At 53.1% G+C, this 22,850-nt stretch overlaps 3 protein-coding genes and 1 non-coding gene across 11 annotated transcripts in view; 1 reads left to right on the plus strand and 3 right to left on the minus strand.

Moving 5' to 3' along the window:
- Positions 1 to 22,850, minus strand: part of HOXC4 (homeobox C4) — a 59,538-nt gene that overhangs the window by 31,809 nt on the left and 4,879 nt on the right. Inside the window, exon 1 of one of the 6 annotated variants that reach the window (XM_073213449.1) lies at positions 17,443 to 17,551. The exons of 3 other annotated variants lie outside the window; for them this stretch is intronic. The gene's annotated coding sequence lies outside the window, so the exon portion shown is untranslated. Of the gene's footprint in view, positions 1 to 3,391; positions 3,476 to 5,459; positions 6,218 to 17,442; positions 17,552 to 22,850 lie in introns of those variants that run through there. 2 more of the 6 variants (XM_073213448.1, XM_037007230.2) reach the window with 2 other exon arrangements.
- Positions 9,918 to 13,437, minus strand: HOXC8 (homeobox C8). The gene is made up of 2 exons (XM_017678624.3): positions 12,948 to 13,437; positions 9,918 to 11,612 (listed from the first exon to the last, which is right to left on the minus strand). The coding sequence occupies exons 1-2, from the start codon at positions 13,381 to 13,383 to the stop codon at positions 11,320 to 11,322; spliced, it is 729 nt and encodes a 242-aa protein (XP_017534113.1). The 5' UTR covers positions 13,384 to 13,437; the 3' UTR covers positions 9,918 to 11,319.
- On the plus strand, positions 13,204 to 17,407 carry LOC108408528 (uncharacterized). 3 transcript variants are annotated; one of them, XR_012121456.1, is made up of 6 exons: positions 13,204 to 13,371; positions 13,700 to 13,779; positions 14,068 to 16,147; positions 16,239 to 16,336; positions 16,519 to 16,602; positions 16,739 to 17,407. It is a non-coding gene; the product is annotated as an uncharacterized protein (transcript). The 3 variants fall into 3 exon arrangements; XR_012121455.1 differs by having other exon boundaries at positions 14,068 to 16,336; XR_012121457.1 differs by having other exon boundaries at positions 16,079 to 16,336; positions 16,739 to 17,399.
- Positions 19,354 to 22,504, minus strand: HOXC9 (homeobox C9). Its single transcript, XM_017678620.3, has 2 exons — positions 21,967 to 22,504; positions 19,354 to 20,250 (listed from the first exon to the last, which is right to left on the minus strand). The coding sequence occupies exons 1-2, from the start codon at positions 22,502 to 22,504 to the stop codon at positions 20,006 to 20,008; spliced, it is 783 nt and encodes a 260-aa protein (XP_017534109.1). The 3' UTR covers positions 19,354 to 20,005.

The following is a 22,850-nucleotide window of genomic DNA, read 5'->3' on the forward strand; positions in this document are numbered from 1 at the left end:
CCAGAATATTCAGAATATTCTTGGCCTCCAGAATGAGGCCAAGGGAAGGATCCTCAACTTCCTGGCTTCTTATACCCCTCCATACCAAACACTGTTTGGACCCATTTTAAAGGTCTATGGGAATTGTAAAATTCACGAATGAGACATTTATGATGTCACAGTGAGTTGTCATGAGGAAATTGTAAATGTCATAAAAGTTATATACAGCCAGAGTTTTGCATGTAGGAGCCCTGCCACCCCCCTCACTTTTTTTCCTTTTTCCCTTTCTCTATCCCTGGTCTGAGTTCTCCCACTTGAAAATAAAATGTTATTATGTGCTGGAACAATAAGCCAACAATGAAACATCGTCTTCATTTCCCTATAAATAATTTTATCCTTTTTTGTTTGCAGATCTGAAAGAACCATTTAATCTGTGCCGGTGAAAATAGGGAGAGAGATGGGGAGGCGGAAATTAATTTCAGAAACAAGAATATTACTTACTTCTATGACTCTTTTAAATTTGATAGCCAAGAGCAAAATTGGAGGCAAACAGCAGCCTCTCCAACTCTACACCTGGTGGATTGGAGGTTTATAGGATCTTTATCAAAGGGGCAATTTAATTTTGTAGGATTTGCTTAAATTCACTGCTATTTTGGGGGGCTGAGGAGAAGGAAGGGTGAGGGGAGAGCAACATGCTTTATCTAGCTTTATGAATACACCAACATTACCCTGATTTAAAACCCAAGAACCTGTGTCTCTGAGAAACTCCTACAGAAAGGAGTGGGGGAGTGAGGGGGGGCTCAGCTTTCTCAATGACTGTGGCCCCCTTAACCAAGCAGTTGCCAGGGGAAAGGAAGAAAAGCCAGAGGCAAGGGAAGGCGGCTCTAAGTCTCTCCACCACCAGGACACCCGGAGGTTTATGGTGTCCCCATAATTCCCCCAACCTTATAAACAGCTGCCCTATTTTAGGACTATTTTTGCTTCCTCCCCTCAGAAAGAGAGAGTGAGGGAGGAGGTAATGGCGGGAGCAGGGTGCCAAAAGAGGAGGGAGTTGAGGATAGCCCTGCACTTTGTTCTCCTGGGTGAGTTTGCTGGTTTGGCGGGTTTCTGACGCAGGGTGGCAGCAGACAAAACAAGTAAACAACTCACAGACACAATAAAAACAGGGGCAGCTGCGGCACCGTGGCAGAGTCCGTGGGCCAGATGGGGGGCACAGTTTGGAGGTAATGTCACCTGAGAATTCCAGGGTGATCGAGGCCCAAAAGCCCAAGGCCACCCTTGGTGGTGGTGGAGAAAAGGTGGGAGAAAGCTGCGTGCCTCCACACCCACAGCATGTCTGGACAGGAGAGTGTTGGGAGGAAACTGATCGCTTAGGGTGTGGAGGAAAATCTCACCAGCCCCTCTCCTGTCCTTACTCTCTTTCATGGGGTTTTTCATGGACACTTATATATTCTGATCTGTCCTCCTCTTTCTGTGGCCCCAGAAAGGAGAAAGGCTAGCAAAGGATGCTGGTTAATTCCCAGTCACAGCTCACACTCAGTGCTTGCTCCGGGCCCAAAGGCGGCCAGACCCAGCCTTTTCTCTAGTACTGCTCTAGCCTTATCACAGACTTATGTAGCAGAGAAGATTAAAAGGAAGTTCCACCAGTAACCAAATTTGCATATTTGGGGAACCCAGAGGGTCCCTAATCTGCCCCCTCCAGACAATGCAGGCAAATCTGGGGCCCAGTGAGCAGTTAGGGTGAACAGGGGTGGGAGACAAGATGTTCACTGTATACCTACACATTCTTGCTCACCTCTCAACCAGTCTCTGTAAGCACCCTTAGTCAGCAGCCACCCCAGACCACTGCCCAGAGGCAGCCTTATTAACCACTCCAAAGTCCTTCACTGCCCCAGCAAGGCTTCATTCAAGTCCTGGGCCAAGCGAACTGTTCAAAGGCCCATCTCCAAAGCCCCACCCCACGAAAGACTTTCTCACAGAACTCTCTTTCAACACAACTGGGTCCCGCTGGTAAAACAGTCTCTGAGTGGGGGAAGTTTGCGAAGAGGTGTGGAGAGGGAGCAGAAGGGATTCAGTATTTCCCCAGCCCAGCTGCTTGGGCAGCGAAAGCAATAGGTCTGAGAAAGCCTTTGTGGCATCTGTTACTGGAACCCGCATACTCCGATTCCAGCACGCACACATTTCCAGCAAAGCATGCACAAAAGCCCTTTTCAGTGCCCCCAGTGCCTCCTTGAGCCCATTCCTATCTAGTGAGGGTTAACAAAATTTTGCATGCACATAAAATGGTGTTTGAGCGAATACAGGCATGGTAATATACAATTAACCACCAAGGAAATATGAGTCTTTATATATTCACACATAAGTCTGAGTCTGTACATTTGAGCCTGTATATAATAAATGTATAAAGATACAAAGCCTGGTTTTGGAACATAACAGCCAACCCAACAAGGCAGCCTTCTCCAAACAAGGGTGTATTCTTCGTGGGGATCACAACTGTCAAACCAGAGAGAGAAAGGGTTTGCTTTGCCCATTTCTCCTTAGCTTGAAACTAGCACATGAAATACAGCCCATGGCAGGGCTGACAAAGCCCTTAAGGGGCAGGCCTGAAGTGCCCAAAGAGTGGACTAAGAAGGGACCACTAGGGGCCTTGGGCCAGACACTGACCCATAGATTCAGTGCCTCTGCCCAGCCCTAGCCCTGGAGGTGCTGAGTCCTTGAGCCAGATTCTATTCTCAGCTACCCTGGCTATTATTAGATAATCACAGCAGTGCTCTCCTGCACTAAGGGCCATGTCTACAGAGTATATGGCCTGTGAGGAGGCTGAGGGTTGCCACTGATGGCCCTTCTTGTGCTTATGTTTGAAAGCCAGAGAGGGAGAAAAAGAAGGGAAAGAAAATCGAAAGTAAGGAGGGGGCTGGAGTTGGGGTTGGATTTATCCCCTGGCCAGATGAGACAACTGGAAAATCAGGGTAATCATTGCTGCTATGCTTTCTCTGCTCATGAGGAGGAGTCTAGGGGTGAAGGGTGTGGGGGCCTGCAGGACCCTAGCCAGGAAGGTACAGAAAATCAATTGATAAAAATAATTTATAAGAACATCTCAGGATGGTGCTGTACCTGACAACCATGAACCTAGCTCCTTAAAATCTCGCCAGTAGCACAAATGGCGAGATCCCTATAGGCTAAGAGAAATACCCCAGCCTTACCCAGGCCCACCCCTCTGAAGGGAGGGTGGCCCTTCTAATATCCCAGGTGAATGCCCACTGGCCTGAGTGACCTTTTCTGGAGACTGTTTTCCTGAGGGCAAACAAAGGAGACTTGTGCCCCCCAACCCGGTCGGTGCGGCCATCCGCAGGGGTGAGGGCAGACAGCGGGGACAGACAAAATACAGGCGAAAGAGAAATAGAGGCCTCACCAGTCGGCGGTTCCCACATTACGCCAGGAGAAAGGCTCCCATTTTCAGGCCTCCGGGGCTCCTCCACTGGCCCACTGTGCTCCCCTTGCCCATTTCAGGTCCCACAGACGCGGGGGCTCGGAGGCCGTGGCCTGGCTCCCCGGGGCGGCAGCCCCAGGGCCGCGCTGGGGCCGCGGAAGAGCGCGCGGCAGCCGGAGCCGGCGGCGGGCTGGGCCCATTTGGGGAGAGCCAAGCGCTTTTCTCGATCGTAAACAAGGAACGCGAAATTAGCCCCTCGGCAGACGCCTCTGCCGACACACAAGTCCTATTGGGTGGGGGCGGGAAGGGGGAGAGAAAATGCCATTTCTTCCCCGGGGAGAATACCTCAGAGGCCTTTCTGTCGGCTGAGAAAGGGAATTTTAGGGGGGCAGGAGAGGAAGGGAAGGGGATTGGGGGGAGGGGAAGGAAGATTCACCATCAACTCGGGCCCAAGGGGCTTGATTTGAATGCAGTCGAACTATATTTTCAAGAATTTGATAAAAACAGATTCTCTCCCCCTAACTCCCCCCAGGCGACGGGTCAGGGCTTAAACAGGAAATCCAGGAGCGTTCCCCTCCCCCACTCGGGTTAGGCAGAGAAGCCGGGTCGCGCCTCTGGGAGAGGATGCGGGTCGGGTGTGTGTGTTGGGGGGCAGCTCTTGGCTCGGACTGTAGGTGTTTGGCCCTTAGAGTCTCGGACCTCTGTCGGAATATACTCCCTCCTCCCCCAGCTCTTGGGTGTGTCTGCCTTGGTGTGTAAGCGTTTGTGTATGCGTCGCCCTTTATAAACAGAACCTCACACGCATAGGGGCGACCTCGGACCTAGGCCAGGGAGCAGGGCGGGGGGTCGTATATCAAACTGCAATACATTCAGGGCCACGTACATTTGGAAGAAATTAAGCCACTGTGTTATGAAACCATATGTGTCGGGTTAAGACTATACAACACGCCGTTAGCACCAATTATTAGGAAGATCCCGAGAGCCCAGGACCCTCCGGGCCGCCCAGTTCGGACGTCCCTACCCTACGAGCCAGCCGCGCCTTAGTTTTCACTGCCTCCACTCACCCAGGAGGCCCCGCTGATGAGGACTGGGCCTGTCCGCACCCAGTCTGGGGCCTCCCCAATTCCCACCTCGGCTCCAGACAGGGCAGATCCTAGCCTAGAGCAGCCAGGCGAGGCGTGTAAAGCAGCCCAGTGGATATCCTGGGTGGGGTGGCCAGCGGTTGGGGCAGCGGACGCGGGGTCGGGGACGAGAAGGCATATTGGCCCCCTTTTTTCCAAGCACAAGATGGCTTTGGGGTATACTGCGTCCTCCACCCCCATCCATCCACCCACAGTGTAGGGCACCTCCCATCTTTCCGCCCGCTGGGTTTGGGCGGGATCAGGGGGTGGGCAGACGCTCTCCCCTCCGCTGACGCGCACCAGCCACCAACCTCCCCCCTAATTGCCAATTAACAGGCCCCGCCGCCTGCCTAGCTGAAATCGCTTCCTGCTCCGCGGCCCGGCACTGGCCCCGCACTGCGCATGTGTGAGCTAGCGGTAGCGCTCACACGGAGGGAGGGGGCTGCGGAGCTGGGAGGGGGTGCTGGAAAGTTTGTTTGCGGTTGGGGGGCTGACTTTGCTCAGGGAGCAGTGGTTACAGCCTACAGGTTCTCTCTCCTGCCCTGGAGTTTGAGCTTCGGGGGGCCCCTCTCCGTCCCAGTCCCATTAGCCAAGAGGCCGTCGATTTGTAGCAGGTAAGAGCACAGGCAGCATGTCGGCGCACTAGAACCGGCCTTGAGCCCCACAGGCACAGTCCTCTTGCCCCCCATCCCCATCCCAAACCCCAACTTCGCCGCACAATGATATCAGGACAACACACTTGTCCACTACCATATCCCAGCAAAACCCAATCCCCCCCACTTTTCCTCCCCGTAATTGCCCTCGGGCCCACCCTCTCGCCAGCCCCCTCTTCTCTCTAACCAAGACAAGCCGCTGCTGTCCTTATCTTGAAACCGCCACCCAGCTACGGACCATTAGTTACATATTTGAACCAATAAGGAAACACTTACCGGGCGCTGCTGTCACTCTCCCTCTCCCTCTCTCTCTGCCTCTCTCTCTCTCTCTCTCCCACTCTCTCTTTCTCGTCTTCCCTCATTCTGTGCCGCTGCCGAGCCTGTCTCAGCTCCACAGACACATATATACTTTATATAAATTCAAAAATAAAAAAGAATAGTCGCAATGATCAAAAAGCCAAATAAAATTAAGGAGAGTTGCAAGAAAGAGGCAGAGGGAGAGCCTGGGAGAGGGGAGGGGCGGAGGCATATGCAGCTCCGTATCTCCACTCCCGCTCCCGTATTCCTCCTGCCCCTTGGGGGGCTAGAGGGTTGGGAAGGAGAGAGAGGTGCCCTCAACTCCTGCCTCTTCCCCCTCCCCTTCCCTAGGTGCTCCCAGCTTCAGGCAACTCCACCTTGGAGGAAAAAATTAAATGGGGGGATAAAATAATTATTAATCAGATTAATAAAAAAAAATACTGGTAATGAAGGGAGAGCCCAGCGCAGGTTTCCCTGGCAATGGTTAGGCTCTTACAGGGAGGACTGTTCTGCGGAGCGCTCCGAACGGACAAACCACAATAAAAAGTTCACGTTCATGGATGGAATCCACATGACTTCTTGTGGCCAATCCAACTTGTGAGTCGATCGTAAACTTTTATTACTCAGCTGTAAATTTTCTGCAAACAACCGGGAATGCGATGCATTTGTGTAGCGTGTGCAAATGGGCGCCGCGGTCGCCATGTTTACCCAATTCTCTCGGAGAGGGAGCATCCCCAGACCCCCACCCCACCCACCGCCCACTCCCCACGGGCCGCCCTGCTCCCTGCTAGCGGGAAAAGGGCAAAGGGGGGACACGAGAGGAGGGAAGGAAGGATTCTGGCGCTGAGTGGGCCGCCTCCCTCTTCCATGCCGTATTTTAAATATTTTCCTTAATAAATGGGTTATTAAAGTCGCATCTGGGTGGACTAAGCTTTGCAAAGGTTTGTGACATTGGAGCAGTAACGGCTGGCAGGGTGAAGGGACTGAGAAGGGATGAGCTCCCTGCCCCTACCTTTTTTTCCTAGAAAGTGAGCATTGTTCTCAGTGGGGCGCACCGGCAGCCCCCCAATCCAATCCACACAGGAATGGGAAGAGCAGGCGGCTGGAAGCCTCATTATCAAGCCTGCTCTGGTCGTGGTCTGAAGAGCCCAGAGGGCTTAGACTGGTGCTGGGCAGTCCTGCAGAGGCAGCAGGAAGGGTGGGAATTTGGAGCAGCCTCAAAGGATGAAAATGAGGATCCCTCATTCCCAGCTTCTTTTCTCAGAGAAAATGACGTTTCCCCCCCAAAAAACTGTCCCTAGTATCGGGTCTCCTTAATTCCTAGGTTCAGTCGGTAGCTTATTCCCAATCTTTCTAGAACTAAAAATAAAATTAAGTCCAAGGTCCTGGTTCTCACTTCTTTTTCCTTTGGGTGCAAGGCTGATAGAAGCCTTTTCTGTCTTGTCAGGTGGCCCACACCCGCCTGCTTTTTAACTAAAATGTCCCGTGCCTGGGCAGCTGGGACACACCTTGAAGACCCTGAATAAAGAAACTTCTCCCTCCCTGAATTCCAGCTTTTATCCTAAATTCAGGGCACCTGAAGCGTCGCCACACCTTTCTCCAGACTCCTAATTTTCTTAAGGAGCCCAGTGTGGGGGAGCCCAGAGTAAATATCCCCACATAGACTATTTGACAATCAGTCGCAGCCCAGCCACACTCCCCACTAGCTGGAGATTTGAAGGCCCAAAGCTCTCCCCAAGTCAAGCATGGAGCTGGCATGGGGACTTCCACGGCTGGGTGCCCCACTCCAACCAACAGGGGGTCCCTCAACCCCCCCAAACTTCCTCCACAGTAAGCGAAGCAGTTCCCTCCGCCGGATGAAGGGACCTCGTTTCTTTTACAAACCCACCCATAAATTTTATAACAGGTAGTTAAAAATTACGACAAGGAAGCACTGGCCCAGCTTTTCACAATGGGCCGCGGGGAGAATGGGGCAGCGCTGCGGGCAGCTCACCGGAAATTTTACTTCTAGTCTGTGGCACAACCTGTCCCGAGTTCGCTCTAATTGGGGCGGGGTAACTTTCTCCAGCCGGCGCGCAGCCGCTGGGGCATCTCATTTGGGGAAGATGCGGTTGGGGAGGCCAATCCACTCTCCCATGCTAGGGTTCTTCTCTAAGGAGCCCTTTAGGGCACTCACTACTTCCCTCACCCACCAGGTCTCCTGCAGGCCCGCGACTCCCTTGGCCTCTGCGAAGTGGGGAGAGAGAGAACATGCCGAGAATTTTTTTAATACAGAGAAACGAATTTGCCCCCCAACTTAATAGCTGCATTATCCTGTCCTTATGACTGAAATTAGAATAATAAATTCAAGGCGAAATGAGAGAGATGCTTCAACTCAGCATTTTGAAAGATACTACTTTTCACAATTCACAAATAGCTTTCGGAGGCCACTTTGATTGGCTAATAAAAAAGTAAAGAATAGGAGAAAGTCCTATCTGCTGCAGTCCAATGGTCCCCATTCCGATAATGGGACGGCGGGAGCATTTGGGAGGACGCGTTTCTAAAGAGAGCGCATCCCGCTCGCAATTAAGTTCTCCCATAAAACGGGTTTTGCCTCCTTTTCTCTCCAAACGAGAAAACAGAGGCGGTGGGCAGAAGGGGTGGGGGGAGCGGGTGCTGCAAGAGGGGGTGGCTGGCGCTCTCCTGGTCTGGCCCACCGAGGCTTCGCATCTCAAGCGCTGCCGGGCGCCAGATGCACCCCGACTTCCGACGCCGGGCTTTGGGGCCACAGGCACTGCTGAGCAGGGCCAGGGATGAACGGAGCACTTGGTCTGGAGAGAAATTCCTTGAGGTCCTTCGGAGCTGCTTAGTGGAGGGTTCAAACCACTCGGCTACTGGGCCGACGGTTTTTATTAATAGCAATCATAATTCCACATTTAAAAATGAAACAGCCCTTTGCCGGCCCTAGGAGTCTGGAGGGGACGTCCGTGGGAAGGCCTGAGATCGGAGCGAAATGCTCTCTATTCGGGCCTCCCCGGGTGGGTAGCGGTGTCTCTCCCAGCAAACGGGGTTACCTGGATGATGCAGCGGCTCGCAGTAGGGACCCCTAGGTCCCGATTTCCCCCAGAGCTGCTCAAAGCTGTTGCCGGCTGACCGCAGCCTGCGCTTCCAATCGGTAGCCTCTCTTTGGCTGCAGCAGACCCCTATCAATGATGCCTGACCCAATTCAGGACCACTATGCGTGGGAGCCAGGCACCCAGACGCGGGTGAAATTACACAAAACAAGAGCCAGCTGGGTTTAAGTCCGTCCAGAAATCATTGATGAGACTAGAGAGGGAGAGATCTGGACTCAAAAATAGTTCGGTCTTTAGGGGTGTCTGGGTTTTAAGGCCAGAAAATCTCATCCCCTTCCTTTCCTCCTCTTCTGACTGAGTCAGATGATTTATATTTCTGGAATTTGGTATTATTTGACCAGGATCTTACAAGCATAAACAGATTTCTCTGTCTAGAACCCTTTAGGGAGGAGGGAGAGACCCCACTGCCCTCTGAGTCCCTTAGCCTTTGGCCCTTTATTTTGAGGTATGAGTAGTTCAATGGAGACTATTTCCCCTGCTATGGCTGGGTTGCAGGACTGTCCTCTAAGCAGGCCAACCCCCTCCCCCAGGGCAATGGCCCATACTGTGAGGCTACCCAGTTGCCAACTTGAAGCTGAGAGCCAGCTTGAAACTACCAGAACAGAGGCTAGAACAATGTAAATTGGGGTTGGGGGACAGTGATGGCTCTGTGCTAGCCTTACATGAATGTCAGGATGTGGACTCAGGCTGCTTGGTGTACCAGCTCCCTCACCTTCTCCTTCTCCTCTCCTTTCGCCAGGTTTATGATTCCTCATTCTCTGCCCTTAGGCATCTTCCAGCCAAGTCCTCCAGGCTGCCTTAAGCCACACAGTCTTCTCACCCTGTTTACTATTCTAGTGCTGGGTGCTGGGTGCCAAAGGCTGGCCACAAGGGGCATATGGAGATCAGAAAGAACCCCATTGCCTCATCCTCAGCCCTCAACCACTGGAAGAAAAAGGCCTACCTGCTGGAGGGGCATGGAGGCAGATTCTTTGTCTGGGTTCAGCCCAGGGCTGAGGAGGAAGAGGGTGGATAAATGGGGAGACACTTTCTTCCCATTGGAATCCTGGCATCCAGAAACCCACTTTGTTTGGAGCCACGATTCCCCCCCAGAGCACACTGCTTTTGTTTCTCCTCTTCACCCTCCATTCTTCACCTGCCTCCTAGCCCAGCCTGCCCTCTCAACTCCTAAGCTCCTCTCCATGTGAGTTCCCCCCACCCCAAAGTCAGATCAGTGGAAGAGACTTTTTCTAGACTATTGGGAAAGAAGGACAAGGAGGGAAGAGGGGGTAGAGAATGGGGGATGGGGTGAGACGGAGAAAAAGCAAGTCATTCTACCTTCAAATATTTTTTCTCCTTTTTTTAATTATGATTCACGTATACAATACAAAGTACTTGGACCAGGAACAGGGCTGCCAGGACACAAAATCTACATTCATAGCTGGACATAAAGACAAATGACCAAAAATTATTGTTATAGATATATTTTTAACGTTTTTTTTCCTTTCGAGCACATTGCATAAACAGAGAATTCAAGACAGAGTTAACTATACATTCAGTGCAATTTAGTTCTACTCTACTGGGGTTAGAAGCACAATAAAAAGCGCACAGGACCGGCGGGCTAGGCAGTCTCAGTTGTTGGGTTTTCTTAGTGAAATAAGCAGCGACAAACGACAACAAAACTGCATTACAAATACTCTCAAAGCAGGATTTCTTCCTATAGGTAGTGATAAAATATGTTGGAGGTTTCTTTCTTTTTTTATTTTATTTTTTTTCTCTTTTTTTCTCACTTATTAGGATTTTTTAAAATTTATCTGTTTTATTTTTTCAAGGTTATTGCAAGTTCCCTTTAGGTAGTATGTTAAAGATTTATTATTAGTATTATTAGTATCATTAATATTATTTTCATGACTATGGCGATTTCTGAGCGCTAACACTAACGTAGCTCAGAGGTAGCTGGGCCCAACAACAGAAATCAGACAGTGGAGGGGAGGAAGGCATGGGCCCGAGTGACCATGGGATGGCTAGGTAGGATTTTCATGGCGACTGCAGGCTCCTATCTATCCCATGGAAGGAGGGAAGGGAGAGACCCACATCGCCTTCGGTTTTCATCAGGTTCCTAGAAAAAGTCAAGGGGTCTTTCTAAGCAGGGAGCCCCAGAGGTGAAGAAGGGATATTTCTTGCTATCATTAAAAAAAAATTCTTTGAACATCTTTTCTTTCCTTTCCTTCCCTCTTTTCTCCACATTTTCTTTCCTTTCCTTCAAAAAAAAAAAAAGGTGAATCTAATATAGTAATCCTAGCATAAAAACAAAGCCACGAGTCTTCTTCCACATTTTGTGGGGACTCCCCTCTAAAATAAATACCAGAGAATCAGTGAGGTGGGAGTGTGGCAAGAAGGGGCCAAGAGAGGGGGCCAAGAGGCCAGGTCTCAGACCTTAAAATCCAGGCAGGACTCTGAAGGGTGGAGGCAGGGACAAGTGTGTGTGTTGGGACAAGGACTAAGACAGAGTCCCAACTTTTCACTATGTCTCAGTCTCCCCCCTCCAGCCCCCAAACAAGTAAGATTGGGGGAAGTCCAAAGGTTATAAAACCAGAGCTGCAAGTATCTGACAGGTAGTTAGAGTTGTGAGTGTCATTCTATTCTCTATAAAAGCAAATGACAGTCGTAAACTTCTCAATTTATCCGCTACCATAAAACGAAACTTCAAGGGAGTTGCTAAGGGGGGGGGTCCTCTTTTTTTTTGCTTAGTCCTTGTTTTCTTCCTTTTCCTCCTCTTCTTTCTCCTCTTCCTCATTTCCTTCTTCCTCCACCTTCTCCTCATCTCGGGCTCCAGGCAGTTTATCCTTGTTGTTCTCCTTTTTCCACTTCATTCTTCGGTTCTGGAACCAGATCTTCACTTGTCTCTCCGTCAGTCCCAGAGCGTGAGAGACTTCAATCCGGCGCTTTCGTGTCAAATAAGGATTAAAGAGAAACTCCTTTTCTAGTTCCAAGGTCTGATACCGGCTGTAAGTTTGCCTTCCGCTGCGCCGCCCGGGAGCTGGACAGAACAGAACCCCAGTCTGGTTATGTTTGGGTAGGGCCCCTGCCACTCTTCCTCCCCTAAATCCCCCCTCCGATCTCCCCAGGTCCCCTCCCTCCTGCGGAGAAGACAGGAGCAGAAAGCGGGCAAGGGCAGGAAAGTTTGGGGGCTTGTTTTGGTTTGGCTTCACCTTGGGAGGAGGGGTGGGGGTGGGGCAGGGACCGAGGTCTGTCTGGAAACTATGGTTGGCAGGGGCCAGGGAAGCACTGCAGAGTCCCCGAATCCCCCCAGGCCTGCAGTCCCAGGAAACTAGCCCTTGCAGCTTTGTTTACAAGTGCAGAGTGGCATTTGGTGAGCAAGGCTGTTTCCAAAAGAAAGGAAAAAGGTCTGGGGGTAAAGAAGAAGGGCTCTGCTCACTGCCCGCTCCTTGAATCTCTCTACCTAATGCTTTCCTGGGAAGTAAAATAATTGATCTCCTGGAATGTATCACTGCTTGGCCTGATTGCTAACTGGAGACCAGCAAATAAATCACGGGCCATCCCCGCAGTAACTTGTCGCTTTCTTGCTTCCCCTTTTACTTCGAAATTGGGCCATGAGGGCCACCCTGGAGGGGCTCATGACCTGAGCCACTCTGAGGGTCTCAGGGAGACCCCACAAGACTCTGACTGGGGGCAACCTGGTGAAGATTCCCTGGACCTCAGAGCCCTCAATCTGCATAGCCTCTCTCCTCTCAAGCCTTCCGTTTTCTCCTGTCTCCCTCTCTTCTCTCCAACTGAGGGAAGTAAAGCAAAGTTGGGGCTGTGGCCCTAAGGCTAGCTCTTTAAGAGGAGGCAGTGGGCACCTCTGAGAGCCTGAGCACCTGTCCTTGGGGGTCCCACCACTTCTGATTCCAGCTAAGGGGAGAAACAGGGGTTTCCCTTTGCCCCAGGGAAGCCTGGTCACTGTCCTGGACTGAAGCTCTCTGCCTTGTGGAGAATCTGGTTTGCTCCAAAGGCTGAAAACCTCAGGGTCATCCAGCCCCTGCCCAGTAACCTCCCCAAGTTTGACTTTAGAGCTGGCTAGAGGGAGAGACAGAGGTGGAGAAAACGACTTTTAACCCTTTGAACCCAGACACCACCTTTCCCTCCACCTCCACGCTAATCCCCCAAATATCCGAAGCAGCCCCGTGCCCCACCCCCAGCTGAATCTCCCGACCTCTAGGAACCCACTCAGGCACGGGGGTGGGGCTGGAGAGACCCCAGAGCCAGGAGGGAAAGCCAGGGCAGACAAAAAAGAGGCAAGGAAGTGGGGGTGGGGGCGGGGGAAGACCCCGGAGCGCGGGAGACCAAGGGGGAAAGAGAAAAGGCTTCTCACCGTGGGGTCTCATCCATGGAAACATGAGGCTGGGAGACGAGTTTTGATTTAAGTGGCCTTGTCCTTCGCTACTGTTAGTGTTGGCAGAGGATTTACAGTCGGGATATTGCACCACGCTCGCCTCTTGCTGAGCCCCATAAAGGGACTGTCTGGGGAGCGCCTCGTAGCCATAGAATTTGGAGGCGTCTCCGTGGCAGCTCAGCGAGCACGGGTTCTGCTGGTAGCCCGAGTTGGAGATGCCCGAGGTGCCGTGGTGGAAGAAGTCTTGGACGTGGTGCGAGGCGTGCTGGAAGCCGGGCGCCGAGCCGCCGGGCCCGTACACCAGCGCATGGCTCCTGCCCACGCTCTGGGGGAACCGGCAGTCGTAATAGGCCGGTTCCAGGGACTCGCCGCCTTTGTATTTGGAGAACAGGGGGTTGACGAAGTAGGAGCTCATGCTGGGCACATGAAACCCGCGGCCCCCTCCCCTATGGCTCAAGACTCCCCCGCCCGGTACCCCTGAAACTCCCCTCCCCCCGGGAGCGAACCCCCGGCCGGCCGGCTCCCCGGGGCTGGGCTGGGCTAGGCGGGTGGGCTGGGGCTGGGCAGATGGGGGGCGCCTCGGTGCCGAGCCCGGCCGGCTCAGCGCGGCTCCCGGGGCTGGGGCGCGGCGGCGGCGGCGGGCGGCGAGCGGGCGGCGGCGGCGGCGGCGGCTCTCTTCACTGTCGGTAGGTAGAGCTCGCGCTCTCTCACTTAGCTCTTTCCTTTAACAGCCCAGGCGAATTCCTCAGACTCCCGGCGGTGGCGGCGCTTACACGCGATTCGCGTTCATCAATCCACGACATGAAGACAGGCGAGAGAGAGAGAGAGAGAGAGAGAGAGAGAGAGAGAGAGAGAGAGAGAGAGAGAGAGAGAGAGAGAGAGAGGAGAGGGATGGCGAGGGGTTGAGGGGTTTGTTTCGGTGCTGGGGGGACCTGGAGGAAGGGGAGGGGAGGAGAGGAAAGGGAGGGATGGGGGTGTGGTGTATGTGTGTATGTGGGGGGTGGTGAGCCAGCCCCAACTAATGGCTGGGGCCAGCCTCTTCAAGGTGCGCGTTCAGATTTGAAGGTGTCTACCCCCCTTCTCTTTTCCTTCCTCTTAGAGAGATACCTGAGCCAGCAGGTCAACTCAGGTTACCTCAACAAGTATAAGACCCCTGAAGGGGTGGAATGCCAGCAAGTGTGAGCAGGTCCTCTAACCCAAAAATGGGTTCCCTCAAGGGGTCCTTCAGGCTGGAGACTTTGAGGAACAAGCGCCTCGCATCCCCAAATATTTCAGGCCTCGAAAGTCTCTACTTCCCTTGCTCCTCCCCAGGGTGGGAAGCTGCCCTGCCTTCCCTTGATCTTTAAGAATCTCTTGTCGTCTCTATGTGGGTGGAGGTGAGGGCCCAAGGTGGGGGCACACTGTATACCTAGTCAGGGCCACAGTGTTTCTTCAGACACCTGTCTGAGGAAAGAAGCCCAGGCAACAGCCAGGAGCTTCGCTGGGAGCTCTTAGAGCAAAGCTTGTGGGGACCGAGAAGGAGAGGGTAGCTGGTGGGTCCCTGGCTCCTGGCTGGGCTGATCCAGGATGTTTCTTCTTAGAACACTACTTGTATCTAGGTTGGAGGAGACTGGTGGAGACCTCTTGTCCCCACATAACCTAACCCCATAGGAAATTCCAGCTTAGCCTAGAGGGGCCCCCTGGCTTCACCTTACCCCCTACTTCCTAGACAGGCTGCCCAGGCCAGGATGTAGATGGGAACTGTCAACACTCTAAACATTTACCCACACTTTCTCTAGGGGGTTCCCCCCATCACCAAGACTGGGTAAATTCAAGTTAATTCTACCAGATAAAAGAACCTTAGTCCATCAGCACCCTTCTGTGGCCATAAGTGAGTGTGGTTGGTTATGTGAGCTTAACACAGAAAGAAAAGGGAGAAAGTGAGATGTGGATACGTGTGCTGTGTGCATACGAATGAAGAAGAGGAATACGAATGCTTTTTCCTGTCCTCCCCCTTCACAATGTGTGAAGTTGTTACATGCAGGGCAATACTGGGACACACTCAGGATACACTTATACTTTATATGCTACCTTCCACTCTGTAACACAGCAATACATGCTCACTAAACTATCATGTGTGCCTGGAGGCATCCCTGTCACAGATACTGGGCACACACATGCACACCCAGCCACATAGGAGACTAACACCTGATAAACACACATGCATCTTTACTCTTTGCATCATGAAAAAAAACTGTTGCCTATTTTCCTTCCACATCCTGGGGTTTCAGGGTTGGATGAGAAAGGAGGTAGTTAGAAAACCAGTTGTTAATGTTTCCCCTCCGGAGCCCACCTCTGGGATTGGAAGAAGGAATGGCAGTGCAGGGAAAGATGGTGTAGAGATTACCCTCCTGCCCCCAGTCACTATATTATCTAAATACCTGCTGGGGAAATGGCCACTCTCAGCCAAATTCCTCCCAAATATTCACTGGTACCCCAGCATTTCCAGGGTACCCTGAAATTGGAGGATCCTCCCCCCTCTCCCCCATACACACTTGAGTTAGAGACTGCCCAAACTCTGCTCTGATACCCAGAACTCCAGCCCTGGAGCAGCAGGGAGGTCAGAGGAGGGCTGTGCCAGTGCTGCAAGTCTCCCTACGGTCCAGGACAGTAGGGGGTACCACCCAGTTCTCCTCCACTACCAGAGCCTGCCCCAGCCTTGCCTTCTCTGAGACTACTCTGCGGGTACCGAGCATTTGGGTCACTAGGGACTGTCATAAATACTTTCCCTTCCCCTGCTGGAAACAGGAGGCTCTGGCAGGCTGGATCCGCTCTGGGGCCTGCGCCTTATCTTTTGGTGGGTGGGAGGATATCTCAACATTTTATGGTCCAGGGAAAAACCTGCCAAAGAGCTATTCTTCCAAGGCCTTTGTGTCTTGGAATGCGACTGTCCCGAGTGTGCCGCCACCACCGCCTGCTCAGAGAGCCCACCAGCCATGAAACCCCCTGGCTGGACTTGGTTTACCCTTTTGGGGTGGGGGTGTTCACTCGCCTTTTATTTTTTTCATTTGATTATTTTTTTCCTTTTACATGTATCTGGTTGATTTCGCTCCCGGCGCCTGGAAATAAAGGGACCGCAAGCAGCCAACCTCGCCGGGGCATCTCTGCCCCTTGCCCCGATTCCTGTATCGCCCTCCTAGGTACCACGGATTTATGTTCGTTTGTCCGGGTCATTCCGCCTTTTTGTGTTAATTACGCTCTGCCTGCTTGGTGCTTATCTCCACCGCAAAGTGATTATTTTCGATGCCCGCCCTCCTGAGCCTCCAGAGCTGCTGCCAGAGCTAGGGCCCATCTCCCGCCGCCATTCGCGATTTATTTACACCTCACAGGTGAGAGGATTGATTTGCTCAGAGCCAGTGGGGTCGGGCTGGGCCGGGGCTCGGGGCCTTCTCGCGGCTGCTCCTTCGGGACGGGCCTCAAATGTCAGTGCCGCCAGACGGGCCGGGGGGCATCCCCACCGCCTCTAACATTGAGCAATAGCGCCACCTCGCGTCTACTTGCTCCAATGCAGTCCGGCCGGGAAAAAGCCAACAGAGCAAGCAAAACGCAGGCTTGGCCCGAAGGTGAGAAGTGGCAGGAAGGAGTTTCCAAAGAGGTACGAGAGAGAGAGGTCGCCGTTAAAGAGCTCCCTCTGGACCGCTGTTCTTTTGGTTTTCTAAGTTCTCGAAATAAACCTTGTCAAAGGTTTCACACCATTTTCTTTTTTTGTCACCCTCCCTTCCCGCATTAAGATGCACGGTGCAAAGGAACTGACGCGACCTACCCCCATTCAGGCGCATTTCTGGGCTCGGAACACCTCCGCGCACTCAGATTCACCCTACGAAGCTCCCGCGACCGCCCGGCTGCGGTGCGCGCCCTAAGCTCCTCGCTCCTCTTACACTGCCGCTGGTTCCAACCGCCTATTCCTCCGCCGCCCGCAGGACTTTGGGGTGGGACTCAGTGCTGCCAGCCGTTTGCCCCCTGGTTGGTAGCCCATCCCTCTCACGCGCGCTCTACCTCTCCCTCCCAGCCGGTGAGATCCTGTTCTCCGTGGGCCATAGACAAAACATTCCTATAATCCGATTTCAAAGGAAAGAGTGTCCACCTTATTTAAACCATAAAACAATTAAGCCCAGACGTCTAGCCAGCTCCGCGCTGCTGTTTTGTTCGGCCCCATTCAGAATCCAGCACAGGGAGACAAACAGCGCCATAAAAGTGGCATTTCGGGGTTGCGGAAATGTACCTATCCGCTGCCTTCCCAAGTGGAACAACCTTTAAGGTTTTGTGATTCTGACAAAGGAGCAGAGGATAGGTGGGAGGGGAAGATTGGGGCAGGAGGGCGTTTGCTAACCCCTAACCTCCCCACGCCAGCTTTCGTTTCTCTCCCAGATGTGTGTTGTGCTGATGTGGTTTTAATTCACAAATTGTAATAAATAAAAATTGAATCCAATCTGACCTGCAGGCTGGAGGTTGAGCTGGTACTGAACAGTGTTCTGGGCCGGGTGGGCCTGCTCTGGATCCCACGCTCTCGCCAGGGCCTTCGGAGCCCTGCGGCGCTCCTTCCTGCCCGGAGCAAGTCGGCTCCCGCGGGCTGCAGGAAGCAGGCCGCGCTGACGGGCTGAGGGGAGGCGACAGGGGCCTTGGAGCAGGGGCGGGGTGGAAGCCGGGAAACACTCCGAGCCTGGGCTGGGAGAGGAGCCCGAGTCCTCACAGTCAGGACCGAGGGAAACGGGTGTCTTGGCCTCCGCCGAGTTCACAACTAAGGCCAGGGTCCCAGAACAGCAAAATAATCAAAGGGAGGGGTGAGGAAGCCAGAAAAAAAAAAGAGAAAACTACAGGCAAAGCACCTTTCAAAAGGACCACGAAAACAATTGCTTCTAGAATTGGGGAGGAGGTATCTTAAGCGGGAAATAGGAGATGGTACTTCAGCCACCGGGAAAAGCATAGTTTGCGACTTTTGATTTTTCCCCTCAAATATTATGGAAAGAAAATGTTCATGCCTTCCTACCTTCCTCCAGCCCCTGCAACCGGAAGTTTAATGGAAGGAGGCAGTAGAAAATTCAAATGATGGGGAAGGGGCTGGTCACTGCAAGTGCCTCACCAATCCTATAGGGTGATGCCATGCAGGAAGCTGCACAGGGACTGGGGTTCCCACTTATTTTCTTTTTTAGTGGTGTCCCCCAAGTACTCAGAGCAACACCCTGCACCCTCGCCAGAATGGGCAGCCTGAGATATTAAAGGGCTATATTTCAAGCAGTCTGAGTTTAATAGTTTCCAGATTGGGGGATTTCCGAGAAAGGGGGCGCTGGGCCGAGGCATACCCAGCTGCTTGTGTCTGCTTCTGATTAGCAGATGAAAACTGGTTCTGAGGAAGGTGCTCTGGGGTGCAGCCCAGCTGACCAGCCCACAGGTTTGTTACACAGAGGTCCCCACACCCTAGAGCCTGGGGTTCCACAGCCACCAGGGAACACTCCACTTCTGGCTAATCTCTGGCCAGCTTCTTTGAGCCCTGACCTCATCATCCCCCAGAAATTCTGCAGCCCTCAGAATAACCCATCACTCACAAAACAACAGTCAAGCTAATGTCAGTGAGAGAGGCAGAGATGGAGAGATTGAGAAGAACAACTAGACAGAGAGAGTGAGAAACTGATAATGCACTGAGAAGTAGAAATCTAATTCTTATTGTATTGGCCCTGCCATCTTTCTCCTTCCTCCCTTCCTGCCATCTGTCTTCCCTCTCTCCCTCCCTCCCTTCCTTCCTTCTTTCCTTCCTTCCTTCCCTGCCTACCTCTTCCCTCTCACTCTGCATCTTCCTTTTGCTCTCAACACAGTCTTCAATGTCTGTTCTGCTCCCTGAGGCCTGCTTGGCCTTCCTCCTCACGCTCACCGCACACCCACCCTCCCTCCCTCCTAGTCATCCCTTGAAGCACCAATGTAGGAAGGTGAGAATCCAGCCCGGGCCCTCACCCAGCACCCAACTTTCATCTTCGCCTATCTCTCCTCTCCGATCTCATGTACTCATAAATTATTACAATTAATTACACCAGGGAAAACCATTCATGCTGTGCCCCCCACCCCACCCCTGGACTCCACCGAGCAACCAGGAAACTGCAAGCAGCCAGCTGGAGCAGGCACAAGCTGGGCCCAGGCCTCAGCAGTCTCCATCCCACCGCTGGAACTCTCACCCCCACCCCACCCTGCCTAGAGAAAAGTGGCAGGCACTTGCTCTTCCAAGGTTAAAGCCCCTTCCCTGGCTCTGGCCTCCCCCAAAGGACCTGAGCACTTGTCTCCTCCAGGACAGCAGCCAGGGAGCTATTGGGCGAGGGGCGGGGGGACGTAGAAATAATGAGAACTGGATGCGGTTGGGTTCTGTTTTTTTAAGTGACTTCCATATATTAACACAGAGCTGTTCTACCATAACAAACAGAAGCACATTACAGGAGGACGCTTCAGATGAGAGGAAACACTGCTATGTACATACCCGAGGCGCTGGCCTGTGCCGATGGACCCAGCCTGCGGCATGGTCCCCGGCCCTCGCCCCTCAGCTCCTGGGCTAAGAATTGTTACTGTGTATGTATGTGTACCTTTTCTGTACAAAATCTGCACGCAGAGCACCCTAGGCCATGGGAGGAACGGCCCGGACCAAATACAATACAGGGGAAAAAACAGAAATATAACGATTCAAGTAGTGGCTTCTCTGAAGAAAGGAGAAAAAAAATCACATTTGTGTGTGTCATTTATTTCAGTTGCGCTGGGAGAAAACGCGGTTTCTCTCCCCGCCTCATCCTCCTTGCTGGGTAGAACTAACTCTAAAACACCAATTTCTCAACACTGAACCCTCCCAAACCGCAAGAGTTTTCCTTTTCCCCTTCCTTTTTTTTCTTTTTGAGCTGATTGGCTTTTCTCTATCTTGCTCTTTCCTTTTCTTTTTCGTGCTCTCTCCCGCCTGGGTTGGGGTATTTTTGTGGGGTTTTTTGTTTTTCCCTTGGCTGTGCCGAGGCAGCAGGCCAGGGCAGGGTTTAGGATTGCTCCTTGTCGGTTTTCTCTTTATTCATCTTTTTCATCTTCATCCTCCGGTTCTGAAACCAGATTTTGACCTGACGCTCAGTGAGGTTGAGAACCCGGGCCACCTCGTACCGACGGTCCCTGGTTAAATACATATTGAAGAGAAACTCCTTCTCCAGTTCCAGCGTCTGGTACTTAGTGTAGGGGCAGCGCTTCTTCCTCGTAGAGCGGGCGTGAATCCAGTTGGCCACGGGGTTGCCTGGAGGGCCAAACACAGGCAGGGGTCAGTGGAGCCCCTTTCCAGTTCAGGACCCCTGTCACCCCACCCCCAGGCTTAGTTAGGCTCCCCAAACCCAAAAATTGAACCTGAATTTGGACACATTTTGCTTAAGGAATTTTCCCCCTTACTCCTTTTGCGTTCTGCCCCTCCCCATCTCCACCTCCCCCTTTAGTTTCTAGCACCTAATACTATAGGAAATCGAAGCTATCAAAGCTCCTACAGTCTGGTCCTCAGCTTCAAGAGTAGTAATTTGAGAATATCCTCATAAAAAGTCCAAATTCCCAACCATTTCATAGGCCCATAAACGCTTCTCTCTCTTGTTTTTTATTTTTATAGTGAGGTCTCTCTCCTCCCTAATTCCCTCCTCCTTTGCCCCCTCCCACCCTCCCAGCCCACGACCAAGTCCTGAAATTTCAACAGTTCTGCTTCCTGACCCTGAGAGTCCCTAAGCCCCTCACTATCTTCTCCAGCGCCCATCTCTCTGCTCTCAGAGTTCAACCCTGCTGAGGCGAATTCTCAGGGTGATGCTAGGATGGGAAAAACCTTTCTCTTCTCCCCAGAGACCGGCTGGCCTTGGGACAAGCTCCCCTATCTCTTAGCTTCCCTATTTGGCTTCCAGTGCCCGGCTCCTGCCAGCCCCAGGACAGGCTCTGCAGGAGCCAAGCCTCCAATTTCAGGTTTATGGGAGTTGCTGAGGGCAAGGAGGGAAGCCTTTAGAGGGGTGTAATTAGGCCCTGGCCCCTTACAGGGCTGGAGGAAAGGATTTCCTGCAGCCCCCTCCTGGGACTCCCCCAGTCACTTCCTCACACCCAGGGGATGCACCCCCTCCCCTGCTGTTTCTCCTTCTCTCCTCTTTCTCTGGTCCTGCGGCTCCCACCTGCTCCCTACCCACCTCCACCTACCCCTGCCCTTCTTTCCAATACTTAGAAGACTCCTGTCTCCCTGATTGGAGTGTGTGTGTGTGTGTGTGTGTGTGTGTGTGTGTGTGTGTGTGTGTGTGAAATTCTCTAATCTGGGGAGATGCCTGCCCCCACTCCTCATCCCTAACCTCCATTCTCAACCCTCTTGTGCAGATCCTCAGAAAAGGGCTCTCAAGTTTAAGGAAACTGGGAACCCACTTCTCTCCCCAACTCTCGAAGTCCTGAGTTCCCAGGCTGTGAAATCTCGCAGACCCTTCACCCAGTACTCATAGGGGAGAAGTCCATGGACCTTATGAATCTGTAGTAGTAGTGTGAGGACCCCCATGCTGGCTGGGAGGTAGGAGTGATATTTCTCCCTGGGGTATTTCCTTTTTGCCCCCAGTATCTTCCTCCTCTCTCCCCCATCCCATCTCAAATCATAAAATAAACCTCGCCCCCACCGCATCCCCTGGCTCTCTCTGCATTTCTTCGAAAGTAGCGACTGAGCCAAAAAGCCTGGCTCGGGGTGGGGGGCAGGGGTCTCTCATCAAAGCTAGCTTCTGGGAGAGGAGCCCCTCAGCTCTCTCCCAGCCTGGCTCCCTGGGCCCCCTTCTTAGACCTTCCTGCCCCTGAAAGCTCCCCAAGGTAATTCTCTTTTATTGAGTCCTCTCCCCCTCGCCCTCGCCCCTCTCCCGCTCTCCCTGAGCCGCTCCGAGGGGCTGTAATCTGGCTCCCCCCCGCCCGTCCTTCCCTCCCCTCCGGCGCTGGTTGTAAAGGAAAATTGCTTCCAACTTACTGGGGTCCAGGTCGGCCTTCTCTTCTTTGTGCTTGCTGCCGGCGAGCGCGTCCGCCTCGGGCGAGGGCAGTGTTTGCGGGGCGCGGTCGCGCAGCTCCCCGGGCGAGCCGTACATGTAGTCCGGGTAGCTGCGGCCGTCGCCCGGGCCGCAGTCGGCGCGGCGCCCGGGGTAGGCGTCCGGCTTGAGGGCGTAGTGACGGCCCCCGGCCGGGAAGCTGGGGAAGGAGACGGCGCCGGACAGCGGCTCGAGCCAAGTCCGCATGTAGCGCGTGTCGGCGCCGAGGTGGGGCTGGGGGCCGTACGGGTGGTATACCACGGACGACTGCGAGGGCACGGGCGCCCACGACGTGCTGAACACTGCCGGCTTGGGCGCGAAGCTACAGGACGGAAAATCGCTACAGTCCGGCACCAAACCGCTGGGTCTGGCGGCGGCGGGGTGAGCCCCCGTGGCCGGAAACCTGGACGCTAGGAGGTCTTCATTGTCGTGAGAGATGAGCGAGTCCACGTAATAGTTACTGATGGGCCCCGTCGCCGACATCGTAACAGGGTTTTACATACATAAGATTATTGTATGAACTGTATATGTACTTTTTATCTGCTCACAGAACAATCAAGGCAGGTAATTATTTTTCCAGCCTTTTCCCCGCAGCTCATTGGTTCCCCAGCCCCCACGTGATCGTATTTACCCAAAAATACGGCGCGGATCAATGCGCAGGGGCTTTTTTTTCCTTGCTTTTTTTTCCCATCTCCCACCCCCTTCTCTCTGCTGATCCCCGCGACCTGCGTTTTCCTGGGGGTCCGGAACTCTGGGCTCAAGACACCGGCCACCCCTTCAGGACAACTCGTATCTCATCAGAGATCCCCCTTGCCCTGTCCACCCACAA

The sequence above is a fragment of the Manis javanica genome, chromosome 10, assembly GCF_040802235.1.
Source record: "Manis javanica isolate MJ-LG chromosome 10, MJ_LKY, whole genome shotgun sequence".
Lineage (NCBI taxonomy): Eukaryota > Metazoa > Chordata > Mammalia > Pholidota > Manidae > Manis > Manis javanica.